This window comes from Hypanus sabinus, chromosome 20 (genome assembly GCF_030144855.1).
Source record: "Hypanus sabinus isolate sHypSab1 chromosome 20, sHypSab1.hap1, whole genome shotgun sequence".
NCBI classification, from domain to species: Eukaryota; Metazoa; Chordata; class Chondrichthyes; order Myliobatiformes; family Dasyatidae; genus Hypanus; species Hypanus sabinus.
In genome coordinates, this window is record NC_082725.1 from 10052999 (window position 1) to 10077505 (window position 24507).

The 24507-nt window shown below is 46.3% G+C and overlaps 1 protein-coding gene across 3 annotated transcripts in view; it reads left to right on the forward strand.

Annotated features, from left to right (window-relative positions):
* Nucleotides 1-849: 849 nt before the first annotated feature.
* Nucleotides 850-24507, forward strand: part of hibadhb (3-hydroxyisobutyrate dehydrogenase b) — a 135648-nt gene continuing 111990 nt past the window's right edge. For 2 of the 3 annotated variants that reach the window (XR_009506953.1, XM_059945058.1), the window contains exons 1-3: nt 850-995; nt 20121-20281; nt 22564-22673. Coding sequence is in view for 2 of the 3 variants with exons in the window: in XM_059945058.1 (XP_059801041.1) it covers nt 926-995; nt 20121-20281; nt 22564-22673 (341 nt within the window). In the remaining variant the exon portion in view is untranslated. Of the gene's footprint in view, nt 996-4332; nt 11323-20120; nt 20282-22563; nt 22674-24507 lie in introns of those variants that run through there. The other variant, XM_059945059.1, reaches the window with a different exon arrangement.

The window sequence follows — 24507 nt, forward strand, 5'->3', positions numbered from 1 at the left end:
TCTCTTGTGAGCGTTGCTCCTATGATGTGATGGTGCAAGTAAGTTTTGCATTGCAGCTGAGCATAGATATCTGCGCATATGACAATAAACTCAACTTGGACTTTAGTTTTGAGCTTCCTGCACCTGTCCTTTTTCTGCCTCCATTTCCACCAGACAGACATATTGTCAAGAATTAAAAAAAATATAATAGATACTCAGCAGGCCAGGCAGCATACTTGGATGGAGAAATGCAATTGCCAAAATGCAAGGAGCTTGCAACAAAATATGTGTTTTAAGATTTATTTTAATATTTTAAAATATGAGTTTATAAAATATTGATCTTTATGACGAATAAAAAATCTTATTACAATCGAGGCCAGGTTTCTTGTGATATGCACAAGTACATGTAGGTACGGATGCATTAAAAATCTTACTTACAACACTATCATAGGTACATAGAGCATTCATAGGAAAAACATACATTAAAGATAACTTATACATAGTTTTTTTTACAAGAAAACACAATTAGAACATCAAAAAAAAACGAAGTTAATTTTAAAGCGAGGGGAGGGGGTCATGGTGTTGCTGAACTGAAGTGATTAGAGTTTTGCTGGTCGTTCAAGAACCGAATGGTTGAAGGGAAGTAGCTGTTCTTGAACCTGGTGATGTGGAACTTAAAGCTTCTGTACCTCCTGCCTGATCATATAAACAAGCATACAGCCGCTAATTAATATCAACCTTATTTCCATTCCATTATAACCTCGAATTTCCCCAGCCTCTGGGAGGGCGCAGAGTTTAGCTATCGCTGATTGGTGAAAGCGCGTCACTCGCGGATTGGTGCTGCCGCTGTCAGTCGGGTGTGAGCTCAGAGCTTCCGCTGGCTCCGCGATAGGCTCGTTTACGGGAGGGTTGCAGGAGGCAGAGGTCGCGGGGACGAGTTTGGAGTATGGCGGCTGTCGTAAGAAGCTTCATGAACTTGCCATTTAAATACAGCGGCTATGTTCGCCACCGCATGGGTAAGGCGGCTTCCTTCTCGCAGACCGAGAGCTGCTGCAATCAGTACTGTTTGCCCAAGAGCCACAGTAAATCTGAAGGTTGAGCGAGACACTTGTCTGAATAATGTTCCCTTAGACAAGTTGGAAACCAATGTAACTTAAATGTAACAATATTTTTGCTCTTTTTGGTGTTTGTCACATGGAAAAACGTGGCTAATTATGATTACCATCACGATAAAATCTGTAGATGCTGGTGTAGTTCGCTTGATGGATTCCTATCTCTCAGATTTACGCCTTGTTACGGACCAGTGATTTAATATATGCTTAGCCACCCTGAAATGTTTAATTTTGTACAGGGATCTCTAGATATGTAACGTTAACAACCTTGCTTTTAACATCTGAGTGTTATTTTTGGCTCTCGTCGTTTGCTCTTGACAGAATTGCATTACTGTTTGCCAAAATAGAATCCAACTGCGAGACGACATTGGTGTTTCTCATTGAAAGTTGTATTTAGTTATAGATTTGGGAAACTTTTAAAGAAAATCCCCAAAATATGCGGGTTTTATCAAATTCACGTTGAATTATTTATTTTAATGCCGATCACTCCCTACCACGAATGCTTGCCATATATAAAGTGAATGGCGGTGTGCTCGGCACGCTGGAGTTATTGTTGACTGGAGAATTGGAGGTCAAAAGGGACACAATAGATAAATTGAATCCAGAGATGACAACGAGAATTGACGATGGTTTCAGCCACTAAACATCTCAGTCCTTGGAGATATATTGATGAAAACGATGTGTTTAAAGTATTTTCAGGTTGAATTCCAGGATTCTGTTTGGCCTGTATTAATATGAGTGGGATTCTCTGAGGAGAGTCAACGAAATAATTTATCAATGTATTGAGGCAGGCTCTTCTGTCCAGAGGCCAGCTTCTGTCAGAATTGCCAATATTTCTTCCTGGACTTTCTGGCACTCAGAGCTAATTTAATGTGGGAGTGCGGCATTTTATATTTTATAGAATATTGTGTGCAGTTTTGGTCCCCTAATCTGACGAAAGACATTCTTGCCATAGAGGGAGTACAGAGAATGTTCACCAGATTGATTCCTGGGATGGCAGGACTTTCATATGAAGAAAGACTGGATCAACTAGGCTTATACTCACTGGAATTTAGAAGATTGAGGGGGGGATCTTATTGAAATGTATAAAATTCTAAAGGGATTGGACAGGCTAGATGCAGGAAGATTGTTTCCGATGTTGGGGAAGTCCAGAACGAGGGGTCACAGTTTAAGGATAAAGGGGAAGCCTTTTAGGACCGAGATGAGGAAAAACTTCTTCACACAGAGAGTGGTGAATCTGTGGAATTCTCTGCCAAAAGAAACAGTTGAGGCCGGTTCATTGGCTATATTTAAGAGGAAGTTAGATATGGCCCTTGTGGCTAAAGGGATCAGGGGGTATGGAGAGAAAGCAGGTACAGGGTTCTGAGTTGGATGACCAACCATGATCATACTGAATTGTGGTGCAGGCTCGAAGGGCCGAATGGCCTACCCCTGCACCTATTTTGTATGTTTCAATATTCTGCTGTACAGTCCAACAGTCAGTGAAGGTGTTTGCAGACCTCTGGCTTTGACGCTGAGAAACCCAACTGTTGATTCAGGAGACGTGCTGGAATCAAAGGAAGAATTAATGGGGTAGTGTAACGTTTAACGTGATGCTATTACAACTGGGGCTGTTCTTGAGTTCATTTCCGGTGTCCTTTGTAAGAAGTTTGTATGTTCTTCCTGTGTGCACATGGGTTTCCTCCCGTAGTCCAAAGATGTATTGGCTGGTAGGTTAATTGGTCGTTGTAAATTGTCCTGTGACTGGGCTCTGTTTAAATTGGTGGGATTCTGGCTGGCCCAGCTTGTTGGGCCAGAAGGGCTGTTCTGTGCTATATTTCTAAATAAATAAAGAATTCCTAGATAACAGTAAATTTAACTTTTTAAAAATATATTTCATTGCTGTAAGTTAGCTTAAATAAATATAATTGTGTACAATGTCCTGTGTATGTTACTCAAAATGGTCTCTTTGGTTTGTTACAAGTAGGAATGCTTCTTTGTCGGATAAGTGTTTCTCTCGCCGTTGTTTTGCTTTAGAATGGCTGATATAGTAATTGTATTCATTTGTTAATCAATGGGGAATGTTATTGTGTCTTGTGATGCTGGGAACTTGGGGGAGGGGTTTTCGCAGGTTTTTGGGTGTGAGGAGGAGGCCGAGGAAGGTGGACGTGTGCTGGACTGCTCGTAAGACCACTGGGGTGGTCCCAGGTGCGACGGCCGGCTGGGTCGATTGGTTTGTTGATTGAACTCCAACGAGTGCACTAAACAGACTGAACTTTGATAAGTTGGCGCCTTTTGGTGTGTGTGTGTGTGTGTATATATATATATATATATATATATATTTTGTATTGCCTACTACTCTTTTAATACACTTCTTTAAAGTGTATTTCATAACGGTATTTGTTGTGGATTTGATACTGTTGGCGGGCCCGAGGCATAAACGTGATTCTCACAGCACCTGCGTGTACGAGAGGTGGGTTGGTGAGTGGCTGGATCTCCTTTTCCCCTAGACCGGGGGTCGGCAACCCACGGCTCCGGAGCCACATGTGGCTCTTTTACGTCTGTGCTGCGGCTCCCTGTTGCTTTAGGAAATAATTGGTCAGTATTTAATTAAAATGTATTTTATGTTAGTTTGTTAGTTTTTGAAATGTAATTCTAAATTTGAAGATTATGGTGATCTTGTACAATCTAAATAAGACGTTGTGGCGACCCATTTCCTGACACATCCGAACCGGCTCAGTGTTCAGGCTAAGGGCGACCCATTTCCTGACACATCCGAACCGGCCAGTGTTCAGGCTAAGGGAGATAGCCTACGGGGGTTTGTGAGTACGTGTCTTTTGCAGCATCCGCGCCCATGGGGGGCGGGTTGAGGGAGGCTTAAAAGCAAGGCTGTTTAGTTCGAATAAAGCTATCTTTGACTGCAGTTTACTGACTGCGTGTAGCACACCGCTACAACGTGTTTTTATCACTGGCTGTCCAGAGGGGAGGTGCTGAAATGCTTTGTCGCGTGTCTGGAAGAAGTGAAAACTTTCCTGGGCAGCAAAGGGCTCACCTTTCCTGAGCTTCTGTGAGTTCAGAGAGGAAAAAAACACATTATCCTTCCCGGTCACTCCCCTAAGCATCGATCCATCCCTACTGAATACAACTGCATTGTCAGGTGTGAGTCAACCTGACCAAGTATGATAAATATTTTAATTGCCTATTATTTTACGTATATTCATATGTTTTCATTGTTCAGTGAAATAGTCCTTTTATTTTTCAGGTTGACAGCTGGCTGACGTTATTTTTGGTTTGCTGCTGGCGGCAAATTTAAGTTTGGCGTTTTTCATAAATACAAGAAGGACTCAAATAGACGTTGAGTATTTTACTTAAAAGTAACCTTCAACCCAACGTCTTTTTTCGGATTTCAAAATGTTTTTGTTGCATGCAGAAATGTAATTTCCTTTTCTCTGCAGGAGTTCATCAATTTCATAAATGCAACACATTATAGTTTGTTTATACATAGCATAAAGGCAAAACAAAACGTTGTATGCAGTGTTATTTCATTTTAAATGTCAAACGGGTTTTGCGGCTCCCAGTGTTTTCTTTTCTGTGGGAAACGGGTCCAAGTGGCTCTTTCAGTGGTAAAGGTTGCTGACCCCTGCCCTAGACATATACCAGCCTTTTGGGTAAAGTGTTACATTTGTGGGGTGCTCGTCCCGGATTGGATTGTCAGGGGCTGTGGAATCGCGCAGGCAGCAGAGCGGAGATGGACAGAGATAAGATTTTTTGTTGGTTCCAGTTTGAAGATGTACCAGTACAGTACGCATGTGTAGTGAGTGGAGTGGATTTTCGAGTTTCAGGAGACGCGATAGTGCAGGGTTTAAGTTCGGTGAAGGGTATTAGGCAGGTAGAATTGGTAGCTAGGCGGTGTGGTAAAGAGGTAGAGTCTAGCTGGGTGTTTGTTTGTACGAGTGCTGAGGTTAGGACGGTGGAACTGCCGGCAACGGTCAGTGTACCGGGGGAGGAGGGGCCGTGTGGGCTCCACTCCTTCTACAAGGATGAGGCTGAGGAGACATCGGAGGAGGAGCTAGAGGTAGACCCCAGAGAGGTGCCTGGCACTAGTAAAGGGAGGTGGGAGGAGGGAGTCATGACTAAGCCCTGCTCCCCGGGTAGGGTGGAAGCCTCGGAGCTGGCAGCCGCACTTAATTCCCTAGTGGGGGTGGACGAGAGGCCACGGCTGAAGCTGGGGTTCTCCGGAGCCAAGCCTACTCAGGACGGGGAGGTGGACTATGAGACCTGGATCGAGCATACATCTTTGATGTTAGAGGAGTGGCCAGGCTCGGAGGAGGAGAAGAGGCAGCGATTGGTGGGAAGTTTGAGGGGTTTAGCAGCCAAAACCGTCCGGGAGTTGAAGGCTGAGAAGCCTGGGGCCTCAGTGGAGGACTGTATAGAAGTTTTGGAGGGAGCGTTTGGGTTGTCAGGGGAACCCTGGCTGCTTTTAGCAGAGTTCCAACGCCTGGAACAATGGAGAGGGGGAAAAGCGCTCGAGTACATATTTAGGATGGAAGGGATGCTCTTGGGACTGCGGTGCCGGGGGGTAGTGAAGGCGACTGACGTGGCTAGCGTGAGGATGAGTCAGCTATTCAGTGGCTCTCTGGAGGAGGACAAGGTGGCGTGGACTATCCGGCAGGCTTAAAGGAAAGGTTCCCCTCCATCCTTTGGGCAACTGATTAGAGAGGTGCAAGAGGAAGAGAGAGCGTTGGGGCGGAAAAGGGGCGCAGCCCTATGGGAGCGATCCTCAGCGATACAGGAAGTGGTGGCTGGGTGGAGGAATGACAACCCACCGGGGAGTAGGGAATCCCCTTTGGAGGGGAGGGACAGGGGAGGTACCTACTCTCAGGGGCGATCAGTGTAGTGGATTGGGAGCAGGAGCCGTCCTGGGAGAGGAGGGGTGGCAGGCAGCGTGTGCTTTAACTGTGGGAAAGAGGGGCATTTCAGGCGGGACTGTGGAAGGCCGAGGGTGTGCTATAGCTGTGGAGAGGAGGGACACTTTAGGTGGGATTGTGAGAGACAAGGAGTCCCGCGGAGGACAAGCCCCCCTGTGACTAAAAAGGGAGAGGTGTCGGGAAACTTAGGAGAGGCTCAGTGAGGGAACGGACTGGAGCCTCTGGAGGAACACGTCCCCAGAGATCAGCCGGAAGACCACCGGGTGCCCACGCCTCTATTCCAGATGGGCTGGTAGGACCCCGTGCCAGTGTGGGTCAACGGATAGCAGGAGTTTACGCAAATGCCGTTCTTGATACGGGATCACAGGTGACCTTATTGTACCGGTCTTTCTACAATCAATATCTAAAGCATTTGCCCATAACCCCATTTGACGCCCTGCAGATTTGGGGTGTGAGCGAGGGTGACTACCCGTACGATGGGTACCTATTGGTGAGATTGGAGTTCTCGGAGGGCGATGTGGGAGTGTCGGAAGCTATTGAGACGTTGGTGTTGGTGTGTCCTGACCCGGTGGAAACCGGTGGTGCTGCCCTTCTGGTGGGAACTAACTCCCCAGATGTGCAACGGCTCCTGGGAGCTTGTAAGGAGAAAGGGGGGGGAAGACTTTCTGGAGACCCTCCCGGTGCATCCAGTGTTTCGAGCAGTGTTCGCAGAAGGGGTTGCCTCCCAAGGGCTGGATCCGGAGTGTAAATGAGGGACGGTGTGATGTACGCAGGCGAGGCCCAAGGTGATTCGACCTGGGGAGGTAGCCCTAGTGATGGGGACCCCCAGATTCCCAGGAGTGCCGACGGGAGAAGCCCTGTTAGTAGGCACCCCAGACGATCTTGAAGGGGAGACACGATTTCCGGCGGGGGCACTGGTGAGGCCCGAAGTGCAGAGACCAGTGGTGGTACATGCGAGGCGTATAGCTATAAGTGTCAGGAACACCACGGCAAGAGAAATCATCTTTAAGAGGGGAATGCCGGTGGCACATCTGTTCCCGGTGACTGTAATGTCCAGCGCACCAGTGAGGACCCCTAACGGGGAGGGATCGGAGCATTGAGGGGAGCTGACCGCTGAAGCCTTTAACTTCGGCGGTTCCCCGAGTCGCTGGAGTGGAAACACCGGCTAGTGGAGAAGATGCTGAAGATGGAAGCTGTTTTTTCTCGGGGCGAGTTTGATGTTGGCTGCGCCAAAAGCACTCGCCACACCATTTGGATGACGGAGGACACCCCGTTCCGAGAGAGGTCCCGGCGGCTGGCTCCGGCAGATGTTGAGGACGTGCGACAGCACTTGTGCAAGTTGAAGGAGGCCGGAATCATAGCTGAGTCTCGAAGTCCTTATGCGTCCCCAATAGTGGTGGCATGGAAGAAGAATGGGCGAGTGCGCATGTGTGTTGACTACAGGACGTTGAATTGGCGAACTGTCCCTGATCAATATACTGTCCCAAGAGTCGAGGATGCGCTGGCCTGCCTGAGCGGTGTGAAGTGGTTCAGTGTGCTGGACCTAAGGAGTGGGTATTACCAGATCCCGATGAGTGCAGGTGATAAAGAGAAGACTGCTTTTATCTGCCCGCTGGGGTTCTTTCAGTTCGAATGAATGCCCCAAGGCATATCGGGAGCCCCAGCCACCTTCCAGAGGCTCATGGAGAGAACTGTGGGGGATATGAATCTGTTAGAGGTGCTGGTGTACCTGGACGATTTGATAGTGTTTGGATCGACTTTGGAGGAACATGAGGAGAGGCTGTTGAAGGTGTTGGACTGGCTTAATGAAGAAGGGTTGAAGCTTTCCCTGGACAAATGCCAGTTCTGCAAGTTGTCGGTTAACTACATTGGCCATATCATTTCGCGAGAGGGAGTGGCTACTGATCCAACCAAGATAGAGGCCGTGACCACCTGGCCGAGACCCCAGAAAGTGGGCACTCTGCGCTCATTTTTGGGGTTCTGTGGGTATTACCAGCGATTTGTGAAAGGATACGCCAAAGTGTGTCATCCGTTGACTCAGCTGTTGTGTGACTATCCCCCGGCGGGGAAGAAGAGGACGGGGAACCAGAGGCAGGACGCTGGAGGATGCTGGAACCCGGCGGAACCTTTTGGCTCGAGATGGGATGATCAATGTGAAGAGGCGTTCCGATCTTTGAAAAGGGCACTGACCCAGGCCCCGGTGTTGGCTTTTGCCGATCCCCAGAAGCCATATGTGCTGCACACAGATGCCAGCCGAGAGGGTCCTGGGGCTGTTCTGTACCAGGAGCATGGAAAAACATTGCGACAGGTAGCCTTTGTCAGCCGAAGCTAGTCGCCATCGGAGAGAAACTATCCCACTCACAAGTTGGAGTTCCTGGCGCTGAAGTGGGCTGTGGTGGACAAGCTGGGCGATTACCTGTACGGAGCCAAGTTTGAAGTGAGAACGGATAACAATCCTCTCACTTATATTTTGACTTCGGCGAAGCTGGATGCCACAGGACATCGGTGGCTGGCAGCCTTGTCTGTATATGAGTTCAGCCTGAGGTACCGCCCCGGAAGCAAGAATGTCGATGCGGATGCGTTGTCTCGTCGGGAGCCGGGGGAGGAGGAGAGGGATGAGGAGTGGGAGAGTGTCCCTGCCCCTGGAGTGAAGGCGATGTGTCAGTTTGCTATCACTGTGAAGGCCGAGGGAAGAGGGAGGCTGGAATGAGCTGTGGACCATTTGGGGGTTTTTGACGATGCCATACCCCTAGTTTACTGTGACCTGACCGCACTGCGGACTAAACAGTTGCCGGAACTGAGTCCGGGGGAAGTGGCAACTGCTCAGCAAAATGACCCGGGCATTGGCACAGTGTGGAGAGCGGTCGAGAAGGGGGATGGGGCGTTGGCTGAGAAGGCGAAACACCCATGCGTGCCTCTGTTGTTGAAGGAGTGGTCTCGGTTGAAGTTAAAGAACAAAATCTTGTACCAGGTAACGGTGCCTCTGGACCAACCCCGCTGTTGGCAACTGGTCCTGCCGGAGGAGTATCGCCAGGCTGTACTCCAGGCCTTACATGATGATTCTGGACACGGGGGTGGAAAAGACATATGGATTACTCAAAGACCGGTTCTACTGGCCCCGGATGAGGGGGGACGTCGAAGAATACTGTAGGGGATGCAGTCGTTGCATCCAGAGGAAGACCCTGCCAGCGTCGGCGGCTCCACTGTCGCACTTGCAGAGTGCGGGACCTCTGGACCTGGTATGTATGGATTTCCTGTCGATTGAGCCTGACACCAGCAACACCGCGAATGTATTAGTCATCACCGATCATTACACTCGCTATGCTTAGGCATTTCCCACCAAGGATCAGAAGGCGACGACAGTGGCGAAGGTGTTATGGGAGAGGTATTTTGTGCATTACGGCCTTCCCAGGCGAATCCATAGTGATCAGGGGCGGGACTTTGAGAGCCGCCTTATCCAGGAATTACTGACTATGCTTGGGGTTGAGAAATCCAGGACTACCCCTTACCACCCACAGGGAGATCCTCAGCCAGAGAGATTCAACAGGACCCTGTTGGATATGCTCGGGACGCTGGAGATTGGGCAGAAAAGCAGGTGGAGTCGTCATATTGGACAATTGGTTCACTGTTACAATTGTACTCGCAATGATGCTACAGGGTATTCGCCCAATTATCTGTTGTTTGGGCGGGAAGCGAGGTTGCCCATTAACGTGTGTTTTGGAGGTGGAGTGGGTGAATTACCTGGGAAGTCCCATCTAAAGTACGTGTCCGACATGAAGAGGGAGTTACAACGGGCGTACGAGTTGGCCGAGGCGGCGGCTACCAAACAAAATCAGAGGAACAAGATGCGGTACGATCGAAAGGTGAAGTTTGTACAATTATTACCGGGCGACCGGGTCCTTTTACGGAATTTGGGACTCCCTGGTAAGTACAAGTTGGCAGATCGATGGGCGGCCAGCCCCTATGTAATAGAGAGCCAGATGCCGAACATGCCCATTTACCGGGTGTAACCTGAGGATGGGAAAGGGCCTATCAAGGTACTCCATCGGAATCACCTGCTGCCACTGGGTCAAGCGGTGCAGGTGGATAAGGAGCCCGAGTGGGAGGTTACGCCTAGTACAAGGACTCTGCGAGGGCGCGGAGAACAGGAGGAGCCCGCTGCTGAAGAGCGGGGACGGGTCCCTCACCCGGGAATGGCTACCGATTCAGAAGAGGATGACTCAGATGAGTGGGCCCTGTTCCCATTCGCTGGTGCTCCAGTACCGGGAGAGGAGGCTCCTGGCCCTTCCCATACTGAATTGGGTGAGAGGAGGGAAGGTCTTGCGGGTCAGATGGAGAGGCAGCCTACATTGGTAGGAGAGAGGGTGGAACCCGAGCGTGAGCCGGAGAGATCTCGGGTGAGGGAGGATCCCTGTGAGGAAGGGGGTGCGGGTCTGTCAGGTAGACCTGGGGTGTCCGAGACAGTGGGATCGCAGGTGACGAGGGAGCCCAGTGGGGCAGAAGGGGTATGGAGATCTGAGGATTAGGTGCCCCCTGGAGCGGTTGACATATGTGGGACTGGGAGAACCGAGTGTGATTTCTATTGCTCTGGGTAGTTATGTCACTGCTTTCTGCACCTGGGTTGGGTTTTGTGTGTTGCAAGAAGCTTTGGGGAACTCTAGTAATGCCATGAGGGCATGACATTTGCTGGTGGGGAGAGAATGTACAATGTCCTGTGTATGTTACTCAAAATGGCCTCTTTGGTTTGTTTCAAGTAGGAATGCTTCTTTGTCGGATAAGTGTTTCTCTCGCCGTTGTTTCGCTTGAGAATGGCTGTTATGGTAATTGTATTCATTTGTTAATCAATGGGGAATGTTATTGTGTCTTGTGATGCTGGGAACTTGGGGGAGGGGTTTTCGCAGGTTTTTGGGTGTGAGGAGGAGGCCGAGGAAGGTGGACGTGTGCTGGACTGCTCGTAAGACCACTGGGGTGGTCCCAGGTGCGACGGCAGGATGGGTCGATTGGTTCGTTGATTGAGCTCCAACGAGTGCACTAAACAGACTGAACTTTGATAAGTTGGCGCCTTTTGGTGGGTGTGTGTGTGTGTGTGTGTGTGTGTGTGTATATATATATATATATTGTATTGCCTACTACTCTTTTAATACACTTCTTTAAAGTGTATTTCATAACGGTATTTGATAACGGGATTTGATACTGTTGGCGGGCGCGAGGCATAAACTTGATTCTCACAGCACCTGCGTGTACGGGAGGTGGGTTGGTGAGTGGCTGGATCTCCTTTTCCCCTAGACGTATACCAGCCTTTTGGGTAAAGTGTTACAATTGTTTTAGGGAGGTTTTAAATAAAGAAAAGATTTTTGAATGTCAAAATCATTCATATCTGTTCAAATCCAGTGATTAATTTTGACAGCTGGTGAACTAGAGAAGGGACCTTGTTGGTTGTTAAAGCTATCTCACGCTTTTTTTTGAAAGTTTAGTTTTATTTGTCAAGTGTACATCAAAATATGCAGTGAAATACGTCACTTTCATCAAATCAAAGAAGATTATGCGTGAGAATTCACAAGTATTGCCCTGCTTCTGTCTCCAACGTAGCACGCCCACAACTTGCTAATCCTAGCCCACGCGTCTTTGGAATGTGGGAGCAAACCAAAGCACCTGGAGAAAGGCCACACGGTCACAGGAGAGCGCACAAACTCTTTACAGACGGTGCGGGATCTTAACCCTGATTGGTGATCGCAGGTGCTGTAAAGGGTTGTGCTAACTGCTTCTCTACCGTGCCACCCACTTGCACTGGGAGAGGATCTGCTGGATCACTGGATCATTTCAGAATGTTGGGATGCAGTGTCCCCATATCTGGGACAGCACTGGAAGAAGAGAACAGGAAGTCAGTTATCTGAGGATCAGCAGTAGATTTGTAAGGACAATGAAGAAGAAGAATTAAATTTCATCAGTTGAGGCTGTCTTTGTGCATTCAACATCACCAAGGAATATTTAGGTCAGGAAGAGGAGGTGGCTGAGGGCAGCTATTAGGACAACATAGTATATATGCATTTAGATGATTCAGATAGGAAACTAAGATTAAGATTCCTTTAATACAGTGAAATGCATTGTTTGCGTTAACAACAAACATGACCTAAGGGTGTGTTGGGGGTAGCAAGCAAGCATTATCACACATTCCTTGCCAACATAGCATTCTCACTGTGATCACAGAACAACACAAGCAGCAACAAAACACCACCAGTGAAATAAGCCCCTTGCCTCCCTCCCATTCACGCACACACAGGGGGTTCTCTAATCCCAGGACAGGCTATCTCTAGTCCTTCAGCCTGCAGTGGATTCAGACTCGCAGACATTGGCCTTCGACTTCCTCAGCAAACTTCGCAGAGACTCGCAGACCAAGGGCTTCAGCCTTCAGGCCTTAACTTCCTGACTTTTCGGTCTTTGATGTTTGTTATTGATTCCAGGACTGGCAGATGAGAGTGAATGAAGACCCAAACTCTGGCCTCAAGGTCCTGACATACCGATGACAGGACCCTGAATCCGTGGCCTTGAACTCCAGTCTCGCTGATTCGTACCCAAGGGTTCACCAGCCTTTGTGCCTCATGCCCACATTGAGCTCCAATCCTAGAATCTGCTGCTGACATATTGAGCTGGGTCTGCCATCAGCCATCGACCTTGCTGGTCTGCCAGCCCAACATCCAAACATGGATGTCCTTCATAACATGTCTACATTGCTGTTCTTCAAGCGCAGAACAGAAGCCTAGCCCAGGCATGGGCAAACTACGGCCCGCGGGCCATATGTGGCCCGTTAAGCTTTTTAATCCGGCCCGCAGAACTTGATGAAATTATATTAATAAACCTTGTTAACGCTTTTTCCCCGCAATTCTGGCGTTTTCCCAATAGATGACACACTCTATATACATTTGTGGCGACCCATTTCCTGGCACATCCGAACCGGCTCACAATTAGCCAGCGTTCCGGCTAAGGGAGATAGCCTGCGGGGATTTGCGAGCACAGAGCTTTGGAGCCTCTGCGCCACGGGGGGGGGGGGGGGGGCAGGTTGAGGGAAGCTTAAAAGTGAGGCTGAGGATTTCGAATAAAGTTGTTTTCTTCGACTGCAGTTACCGACTCCATATCGAAATTTTAGCGCTGCATGTAGCACACCGCTACACATTGACCTTTGTTGAGGTGCAGCGTATTACTCCACATTTGCGCTTTACTCTTTGTTCGGCTCGACCTATTTGTGTGAACAGGCATTCAGCGTCATGAACATCAACAAAGCCAGCCACAGATCCAAGTTAACTGACCAACACCTCAGATCCATCCTGAGAATCGCCACAACAAAACTAAATCCAGACTTTGATGCGCTGGCTAAAAAGGGAGACCAACAACACTGTTCCCACTGAAATTAAAAATAAGTTTCTTCGTTGTGTTATGTAAAAAATGCATTTGAAAATATTTTTTTCAATAAGCCTTACATGTTGCATGTCATTTCTGTTAAGTGATGGACATGAGTAGTGAGCAGGTGCACGTACGTTCTCAAAATAAAAAATGCGCTCCAGATCAAATAACGCGCTCCGCATACTGGCGCGCTGTCACTGTTCTGTCCTTGTGCTGGTCGTTGTTGAGTTTTGGCACAGGGGACAATTGAATAAGAAGGAGCAGGACAAGTAGACCTGCATCTCCTACCGTTTTTGAAATAAAGACAGGCAGGAGGAGAGTGATGATGATAATATCTTGAAGGATAACAGAATTTTCAGTGCTTTAAAATAATAACTGTTACTATTAACTTCCCTATCCTCAAAACCAGCCCTACAGATCCAAAAAAAAATCCCAGCAAAGTCTGAGGCGCGACCTTGGAGGAGATCGCGGCTCAGCACCTTTATGACATCTATCGCGTACATATTCTGAAAAATACATAGATGGAGTTGATTAGTGGAGAGCTGAAAGAGGGTTTTGTTTGCTTAACAGCATATAACTTTGTTGGATGGCCAAAGGGATGCATACACGGAAGGGTAAGGTATTCCGAGCATTGACTCAGAGCAAATGAAATCGAGTAGCTATCAGTTCACATCTGTCTGCTGGTATTTAAGGCCATTGTGAAACTGGGTGAGGACTGCAGCAAAAGAAAGGTGATTGGAAATGGCAGCAATTACTGGAATCAGTTGTAATGAAAATGCTTTTCAAGACGAGACCATCGATACTAGAATACTACAGCATAGTACAGGCCCTTCAGCCCTTAATGATGTGCTGACCCATATACTCCTTAAAAAAAGTACTAAACCCACACTACCCTGTACCCCTCTGTTTTTCTTTCATCCATGTGCCTGTCTAAGAGGCTCTTAAATACCCCTAATGTTTCAGCCTCCACCACCATCCCTGGCAAGTCATTCCAGGCACTCACAACCCTCTGTGTGTGTAAAAAAAAAAATAAAAAAAAATAAAAAAAAAACAACAACAAACAAGCAAACTTACCCCTGATGCCTCTCCAAAACTTCCCTCCCTTAACTTTGTACATATGTCCTCTGGTGTTTGCTATTTGTGCCCTGGGAATCAGGTACTGACTATCCACCCTATCTGTGCCTCTCAATAATCTTGTAGACCTCTATCAAGTCCCCTCTCATTCTTCTACATCCCAAAGAGAAAAGTCCCAGCTCTGCTAACCTTGCCTCATAATTTTCCAATCCAGGCAACATCCTGGTAAATCTCCACTGCACCCTCTCCATAGCCTCCATATCCTTCCTATAATGAGGTGACCAGAACTGAACACTATACTCTTAAGTGTGGTCTCACCGGAGATTTGTATACTTGCAACATGGACCTCTCTACTCTTGAACTCAATCCCCCTATTAATGAAGCCTAGCATCCCATAGGTCTTCTTAACTATCCTAGCAACCTGTGCAGCGACCTTGAGAGATGTATGGATTTGAACCCCAAGGTCCCTCTGTTCATCCACGCTCTTACGTAACCGACCATTGATCCTGTACTCAGCCTTCTGGTTTGTCCTTCCAAACTGCATCACTTCACACTTATCTGGATTGAACTTCATCTGCCACTTTTCTGCCCAACTCTGCATCCTGTCTATATCCTCTTGTAACCTTCGACAACCTACAGCTCCATCCACAACTCATCCAATCTTAGTGTGATCTGCAAACTTACCCATCCTTCCACCTCTTCATCCAGGTCATTTATAAAAATCACCTAGAGCAGGGGTCCCAGGACAGATCCTTGCAGCACTCCACTAGTCACCAAACTCCAGGCAGAATACTTTCCTTCCACTACTACCCTCTGCTTTCTTCCTGTAAGCCAATTTTTTTTATCCAAACAGCCAAGGTTCCACTGATCCCATGCCTCATGACCTTCTGGTTGAGTCTCTCGTGGGGGACTTTGTCAAAGGCCTTGCTAAAATCCATGTAGACCACATCTATTGCCCTACCCTCATCAATTGCTTTTTGTTACCTCTTCAAAAAACTCAATTAGGCTCATGAGGCACGACCTTCCCTTCACAAAGCCATGTTGACTATCCTTGAGTAGACTGTACTTCTCCAAATGCTCGTAGATCCTATCCTTAAATATCCTTTCCAATAGTAAGCAAACCACCGACATAAGATTCACCGGTCTATAGTTCTCAGGATTCTCCCTATTACCTTTTTTAAACAAGGGAACTACATTTGCCATTCTCCAATCCTTCAGCACCTCCCCTGCAGCCAAAGAGGATTCAAAGATCATAGCTACTGCTCCAGTGATCTCCTCTCTGACTTCCTGCAGCAACCTGGGTTATATCATGTCTGGCCCTGGGGACTTATCAATCTTGATGTTTTTAAGAAGATCCAACACTTCTTCCTTAATCTCCACACTGTCCAGCACACAGGCCTGTTCTATTTCGACCTCACCCTGATCAAGGTCCTTTTCACTTGTGAATATTGAAGCAAAGTATTCATTTAGGACCTCCCCAACCTCATTCGCCTCCAGGCACTTGTTGCCTCCTTTATCCTTTAGCGGCCTCACCTTCATTCTTGTTGTCCTTCTGTTCTTCACATACGCATAGAATGCCTTGGGGTTCTCCTTAATCCTACATGCCAAGGCCTTCTCATGCTCCCTTCGAGCTCTCTTTCCTGGCTACCCTATATTTCTCATGAGCCCCTCCTGCTTTCTGCTTCTTACATCTAACATATGCTTCCTTCTTCCTCTTGACGAGTTGCCTCACGTGTTTCGACAGCCACGGTTCCCTTTTCCTACCGTTTTTGTCCTTGTCTCAGTGGGACAAACCTATCCTGAACCCAGCACAAGTGGTCTCTAAACTTCCTCCACATTACTTCTGTGCTTCCAACCTTGAACATCTGTTTCCAATTTACTCTCGCTAGTTCCTACCTCATCCCTTCATAGTTAGCCATTCTCCAGTTAAGCACTTTCCCATTTTGTCTGTTTTTATCCTTTTCCATAGCTATGCTGAAGCTAAGGGAGTTGTGGTCACTCTCACCAAAATGCTCCCCCACCAAGAGGTCTGTCACAACTACAAATGTGCTGGACTGTACACACCACTCTCTGCAGAGTCCTGCAATTAAGGGAGGTACAGTTCCCATACCAGGCAGTGATGCAGCCAGTCAGGATGCTCTCAACTGTGCCCCTGTAGAACGTTCTTAGGATCTGGGGGCTCATACCAAATTTCCTCAACCGTCTGAGGTGAAAGAGCCGCTGTTGTGCCTTTTTCATCACACAGCTGGTGTGTACAGACCACATGAGGTCCGCGGTAATGTGGATGCAGAAGAACTTAAAACTGGTTACCCTCTCAACCCCAGATCCATTGATGTCAAAAGGGGTTAGCCCGTCTCCAATCCTCCTGTAATCCACAACCAGCTCCTTTGTTTTTGTGACATTGAGGGAGAGGTTGTTTTCTTGAAACTACTGTGTTAAGACTTCTTCCTTGTAGGCCACCTTGTTATTGTTTGAGATTAGGCCAATCAATGTAGTGTTGTCAACAAATTTAATTAGCAGATTAGAGCTGTGGGTGGTGATACAGTAATAGGTATACAGGAACTAAAGAAGGGGATTTGGTACACAGCCCTGCGGGGCTCCAGTGTTGAGAGTCAGAGAGGTGGAGGTGAAGGACCCCATTCTTACCACCTGCTAGCAGTCTGACAGGAAGTCCAGGATCCAGCTGCACAAGGCAGGGTCAAGGCTGAGGTCTCTGACCTTCCTGTCAAGCCTGGATGGAATTAATGGTGTTGAATGCTGAGCTGTAGTCCAAGAACAGCATTCTCACGTAAGACCATAAGATATAGGAGCAGAAGTAGGCCATTCGGCCTATCGAGTCTGTTCTGCCACCCAATCATGGGCTGATCTAATTCTTCCAGTCATCTTCACTCCCCTGCTTTCACCCCATGCCCTTTGACACTGGCTAATCTATTATATCTAACCCATCTATTTCTGCCTTAAATACACCCAATGACCTGGTTTCCACAGGTGCTCATAGCAGCAAGTTCCACAGATTTACCACTGTCTGACTGAAGTAATTTCTCCGCATCTAAGTTCTAAAAGGACCTCCTTCAATCCTGAAGTTGTGCCCTCTTGTTCTCGACTCCCCTGCCATGAGAAATAACTTTGCCATGTCTAATCTGTTCAGGTCTTTTAACATTCAGAATGTTTCTGAGATTTCCCCCCTCATTCTCCTGAACTCCAGGGAATACAGCCCAAGAGCTGCCAGACGTTCCTCATATGGTAACCCTTTCATTCCTGGAATCATTCTCGTGAACTTTCTCCAATGTCAGTATATCCTTTCTAAAAATAAGAAGCCCAAAATTGCACACAGTACTCCATGTGGTCTCACGAGTGCCTTATAGAGCCTCAACATCACATCCCTGTTCTTATATTCTATACCTCTAGAAATGAATGCCAACATTGCATCTGCCTTCTCCACAACTGACTCAACCTGGAGGTTAACCTTTAAGGTATCCTGCACAAGGACTCCCAAGTCCCTTTGCATCTCTGCATTTTGAATTCCTCCTCCTTCAGGTGTGAAACGACAATATGAAGAGCAGTAGCTATTGCGTCGTCTGTCGATCGGTTGTGTCGGTAGGTGAATTGTAGGGGGTCCAGTTTGGATGGAGGCAAGCTACAGATGTAATCCTTGACCATCCTCTCAAAGCATTTGCTTATTATTGAGGTGAGTGCGACAGACACCAGTCATTCAGGCATGTTACCTTGGTCTTTTTTGGTACAGGGACAATGGTGGATAATTTGAAGCAGGAGGGCGCTCTACACTGGGAGAGGGAGAGACTAAAAATGTCTGTAAGCACACTTGCCAGTTGTGCTGTGCACATGCTGAGTACTCACCCTGGGATGCCATCCGTTCCTGCAGCCTTGCAGCTGTTCACTTGTTGGAAACATCTGCGTACCTCAGCCTCAGAGATGACTAGGTTGCAGGTTGTAGTGGCGGCTTTCCTGGGAGGCTCAAAGTTAGTCACAAAGAACCGAGCGTAAAAGCGATTGAGCTCATCTGGGAGAGAGGCCGCAATGTTGGCAGTACCACAATGTTTGGCTTTGAAGTCTGCAAAGGAGTGGAGGATAGCTAATGTTGTTCCATTGTTTAAGAAAGACTCTATGATTAAACCAGGAAATTATGGGCCAGTGAACCTAATATCAGCAGAGGGAAGCTATTGGAAGGTGTTCTAAAGGAACCGATATACAAGTATTTCAATAGACATTGATTGGATAGACAGACATGGATAGTCAGTGATAATCAACTTGGCTTTGTGCATGGTAAGGCATGTCTAACCAATCTTAGAGTTCTTTTCTGAGGAAGTTACAAGTAAAGTTAATGAAGGTAAGGCAGTGGATGTTGTCTACATAGACCTTAGCAAGGCTTTTGACAAGGGAGGTTTGTCAAGAAGGTTAAGTCACTCAGCTTTCAAGATGAGGTAGTAAATTAGATTAGACAATGGCTTTGCAGGAGAAGCCAGAGGGTGGTAGCAGATAGTTGCCTCTCTGACTGGAGGCCTGTGACTCATGGTGTACTGCAGGGATTAGTGTTGGGTCTGTTACTGTTTATTATCTACAGTACATCAGTGATCTTGCTGATTATGTGGTAAACTGGGTCAGCAAACTTGCAGATGACACCAAGACTAAGGGTGTAGTAGAAAGCTTGAAACCTCAAGCTTTCAAGGCTTGAGGCAGGATCTGGACCAGCTAGAAAATGGGTTGTAAAATGGCAGATGGAATTTAATGCCAACAAGTTTGAGGTGTTCCACTTTGAGAGGACCAACCAGGGTAGGTGTTACATAGTGAGTGGTGGGCTCTGAGGAGTGCAGTAAAAAAGAGGGATCTGGGAATTCAGATCCATAATTCTGTGAAAGTGGCATTACTATATAGGGTTATAAAGAAAGCTATTGATGCATTGGCCTTTATAAATCAATATATCAAGTACAGGTGTTGGGATGTTAATGTTGAAATTGTATAAAATATTGTTGAGACCTAGTTTGAAGTATTGTGTCTAGTTTTGGTCAACTACCGAGAGGAAAGATGTAAATAAGATTGAAAGAGTACAGAGAAAAAGTACCAGGATGTTGTCAGGACTTTGAACATAGAAGATTGAAGGGAGATTTGATAGAGCTATACAAAATTATGCGAGGTATGGATAAGGTAAACACAAGCAGGCTTTTTCCACTGAGGTTGGGTGAGACGACAACTAGAGGTCCTGGGTTAAGGGTGAAAAGTAAAATATTTAAGGGCAATATGAAGGATGATTTCTTCACTCAGTGATGAGAGTCTGGAACAAGCTGCCAAGGCAAGTAGTAGATGCGTGGTCGATTTCAACATTGAAGAGAAATTTGGTTAAGTACTTGGATGGGAGGGGTAAAGAGGGCTGGACTAGATGGGCTGAATGGCCTGTTCTGCGCTGTGGTGTTCTATGACTCATGACTCTACGAATGATAATAAATTAATATTGAATTTTGGTCAACATTTCTGCATCAGGACAATAGTACTATATGCTGTGCATGGTGTAACAGTAAAACCACCTTCAAACTGTTTTTTATGTCATTGTTCAATTTTGTTATAAACTTTAAATGTAAGATGAAAACTATGAACTGCATCTCTGTGCCATTATTAAAAACTATTGGGCTAATAGTATCTTCCAGATCAATGGCCTCTAAAACAACAGTGGGATTCGTAGGACTGGGCAACATGGGAAGTCCAATGGCGCAGAACCTCATAAAACATGGCTATCCTGTCATTGCAACTGATGTCTTCCCAGAGTCATGTAAGGCAGTACAGGATCTGGGAGCACAGGTAACTGCAAGCATGGTATATTTAATCTTTATTGTTTACTGCAACCATTGGAAGGTAAATCATTTTAATCCTTTTGTTCTGCAACTCAGTTCCACCTGGATCAATTGTTACCTTGCTGTTGTAGATGAAAGAAGAAACCAGTCCTTGATGGATTTATGAAAAGGGTACCAGAAGTGTTTGGACATTTGGACAAGTGTTTGTCCTCTGCACCCTGATTTTAGGTAATCAAGGCAAATGGAGTTGATGCCTGAGGATTAGAAAGGAGTAGACTTGAGAACTTGACACTCATTTCGGTCAACTGTTAGAAATGGTCAGGATAATTGTTTCAGAAAGGGTGAGGTTGTGTGGGTGTGTTGCTCAGGAATTTGTATTTAATTTGCTGCCACTGTGTGGAGAATGTTGCTTGGTACTTGTGGAGAATGTCCTGGTACTTGTTTGCATTTTATTTAACTTTAATCCAGACAAGTGTGAGGTAATGGAGAAGATTGATAAAGGAAGTATGGAAGTATTGTTTATCAAATGCCTGCAAAAAGTAATATTGTCCCATATAAAATATTGCTTAATTTCCATGTCAAAGGCCCAAGGAATTAAGGGAGCTTGTGTTAGAAATTAATTTAAACTTTGTAGAATGAATATTTTCGAATATCACCAACACTGAGCCCCTGAGGACAGCCGCCAATGTGTCCTGCACCTTGCTCATCTCTGAGGCTGAAGTCTGCAGGTGTTTCCAACAAGTGGACAGCCGCAAGGCTGCGGGACCAGACGGCATCCGGCAGGTAGTTGGATGTGCAAGGCATAACTGACTGGTGTGTTTGCAGATATTTTGAAAGAGTGCCCTCCTGCTTCAAAATATCCAGCATTGTTCCTGTATCTAAAAAGACCAAGGTAACATGTCTGAACAACTGGTGTCCTGTCGCACTCACCTCAATAATAAACAAATGTTTTGAGCGGCTGGTCAAGGACTACATCTGCAGCATGCTACCGTCCACATTTGACCCTCAACAGTTCACCTACCGACATGACCAATCGACAGATGATTCAATAGCCACAGCTCTACACACAGTCCTTGCATACCTGGAGAAGAGGCATACTTCTGTGAGAATGCTATTCTTGGACTACTGTTCAGCATTCAACTCCATGATTTACTCCAGGCCTGACAAGAAGCTCAGAGACCTTGGCCTTCACCCTGCCTTGTGCAGCTGGATCCTGGACTTCCTGTCAGATTGCCAGCAGGTAGTAAGAGTGGGCTCCCTCACCTCTGCCCCTCAACACAGGATCCTCCAGGGCTGTGTCCTAAGTCCCTTCCTTTACTTTCTGTATACCCATGACTGTGTCACCACCCATAACTTCAATCTGCTATTAAATTTGCTGGCGGTACTACATTGATTGGCCTTATCTCAAATAATAACGAGGCAGCTTATAGAGAAGTCATTATTACCCTGACACAGTGGGGTCAAGAAAACAATCCCTCCCTCAATGTTGCAAAAGTAAAAGAGCTGGTTGTAGACTACAGGAGGAATGGAGACAGGCTCATGCCTATTGATATCAATCGATCTGGGGTTGAGAGAGTGAACAGTTTTAAGTTTCTCGGTATACACATCATGAGGATCTCTTGTGGTCTGTACGTATCAGCTGTGTGGTGGAAAAAGCACAACAGCACCTCTTTCACCTCAGACGGTGGAAGAAGTTTGGCATGTGTCCCCAAATCCTAAGGACTTTCTGCAGGGGCACAATTGAGAGCATCCTGACTGGCTGCATCACTGCCCAGTATGGGAACTGTACTTCCTTCAATCGTAGTACTCTGCAGAGAGTGGTGGAGACAGCCCAGTGCATCTGTAGATGTGAACTTCCCACTATTCAGGACATTTACTGTGACTGGTGCGTAAGAGGGCCCATAGGATCACTGGGGACCCTTGTCACCCCAGCCACCATCTGTTCTAGCTGCTACCATCCGGGAAATTGTGTTGTGGTATTAAAGCCAAGACCAACGGGCTCTGGGACAGCTTCTTCCACCAGGCCTTCGGATGGATTAATTCATGCTGACATAAATGTATTTCTAATCTATATTGACTGTTCTGTTGTATATACTATTTGTTACAAAGTACTATAAATTGCACTTTGCACATTCAGACGGAGAACTGGCATAATGATTTTTACTCCTCATGTATGTGAAGGATGTAAGAAATAAAGACAACTCAATTCAATTTTAAATTTGTTACCACTTTATCTGCTATCCCAACAAGGATAATTTTTGACTGGTTTTGTCCGCTTTTATGTGATAGATTGTGGACTCTCCTGCTGTTGTGGCTGAGCGAGCTGATCGAGTTATAACAATGTTGCCGTCAAGTCCAAATGTGATTGAAGTCTACACTGGACCAAATGGCATTCTGAAGTAAGTAACAACTTTTTGCAAGTCCTGTGCTAGGACATCTTAAGGAAATGGTGATCAGCCAGTTGTCATGTGAAGCGGTACAAATGATAGAAGAAAAGGGGATGAAGCTCTCCCAACTCAACATTGAGCTTCAAAGCTCAAAGTAACATTATTATCAAAGTCCCCTTGTACAACCCTGAGAATCACTCTTCCTGTGGGCATTCACAGTAAGTACAAAGAGACATTGTACAATCGATGAAAAACCACAAACAACTAGACCAACAGCCAATGTGCAAAAGTCGACAAACTGTGCAAATACTTATTAATTTTTTATTGATTGATTTTTAAGCATTAATAATTATCGAGGACATGAGTTGAAGAGTCCTTGAAAATGAGTCCTTTGGTTGTGGAGCAGTTCATTGTTGGGCTGAATGAAGTTATGCCTCTGGTTCAAGACCTTGATGGTTGATGGTTGTGTTCCTGAACCTGGTGGTGTGGGTCCTGAAGCTCAGAATCAGGTTTAATATCACCGCCACGTGACGTGAAATTTGTTAACTTAGTGGCAGAAGTTCAATGCAACACATAATCTAGAAGAGAAAATAATAATAATAATAAATAAATCAGTTACAGTATACGTATATTGAACAGATTTTTAAAAAATGCAAAAAAAAGATACTGTATATTTATTAAAAAAATGTGAGGTAGTGTCCAAGGGTTCAATGTCCATTTGGGAATCGGATGGCAGAGGGGAAGAAGCTGTTCCTGAATCGCTGAGTGTGTGCCTTCAGGCTCACGTACCTCTTACCTAATGGTAATAGTGAGAAAAGGGTGCTGGAGGTCCTTAATAATGGACGTTGCCTTTCTGAGACACTGCTCCCTGAAGATGTCCTGGGTACTTTGTAGGCTAGTAATCAAGATGGAGCTGATTAGATTTACAACCTTCTGCAGCTTCTTTTGGTCCTGTGCAGTAGCCCCCACCCCCCATACCAGACAGTGATGCAGCCTGTACCTCCCATCGTGATGGCAGCAGCGAGAAGAGAGCAGGACCTGGATGATGGGGGCCGTTGATGCAGGATGCTACTTTCCTGCAGAACTGCTCCTTATAGATGTGCTCAATGGTGATGAGGGCTTTACTCTGAGGGACTGGGTTGTATCTATTACTTTTTGTGGGTTTTTCCATTCAAAGGCATTGGTGCTTTTATACCAAGCTATGATGCAACCAGTCAATGTACTCTCCACTGCACATCTATGGAAGTTTGTCAAAGTTTTAGATACATGCTGAATCATCACAAACTTCTCTGAAAGCAGAGGCGCTGTCTTGCTTTCTTCATAATTGCATGTACAGATCCTCTGAAAAGTAACACCAATAAATTTAAAGTTTCTGACCATCCTTTGTAGGAGTTGAGAGCATTCAAGCCCTGCCACAGCTGTCAATGATCATTCTCTGATTCCAGTTTGTTTGGAATTGAAACTTGAATGTAAGATGGCTTTCCAGAGGTCATACCTGGATCTTTTGTACTATACTTAGTCACCAGATCTAGTAAAATCAGGAAGCAAATTTGAAACTTAGAACCTTGAAGGTTGTAATCTGGAAATTGCTGTTAGTTCCTTGTGCTAGTTGACGGATCAGTAAATCTTAAACACAAGGGGTTCTGTAGATACTGGAAACCCAGAGTAACAGACACAAATGCTGGAGGAATGCAGCAGGCCAGGCAGCATCTATGGAGAGGAATAAACAGTTGATGTTTCAGGTTGAGACCTTTTATCAGGACTGAAGGGGAAGAAGTGTAAGCTGGCTCTTCTCCTCTCCTATGAAATTTCTTCTTCAGCCCTTTACCTTTTCCACCTATCACTT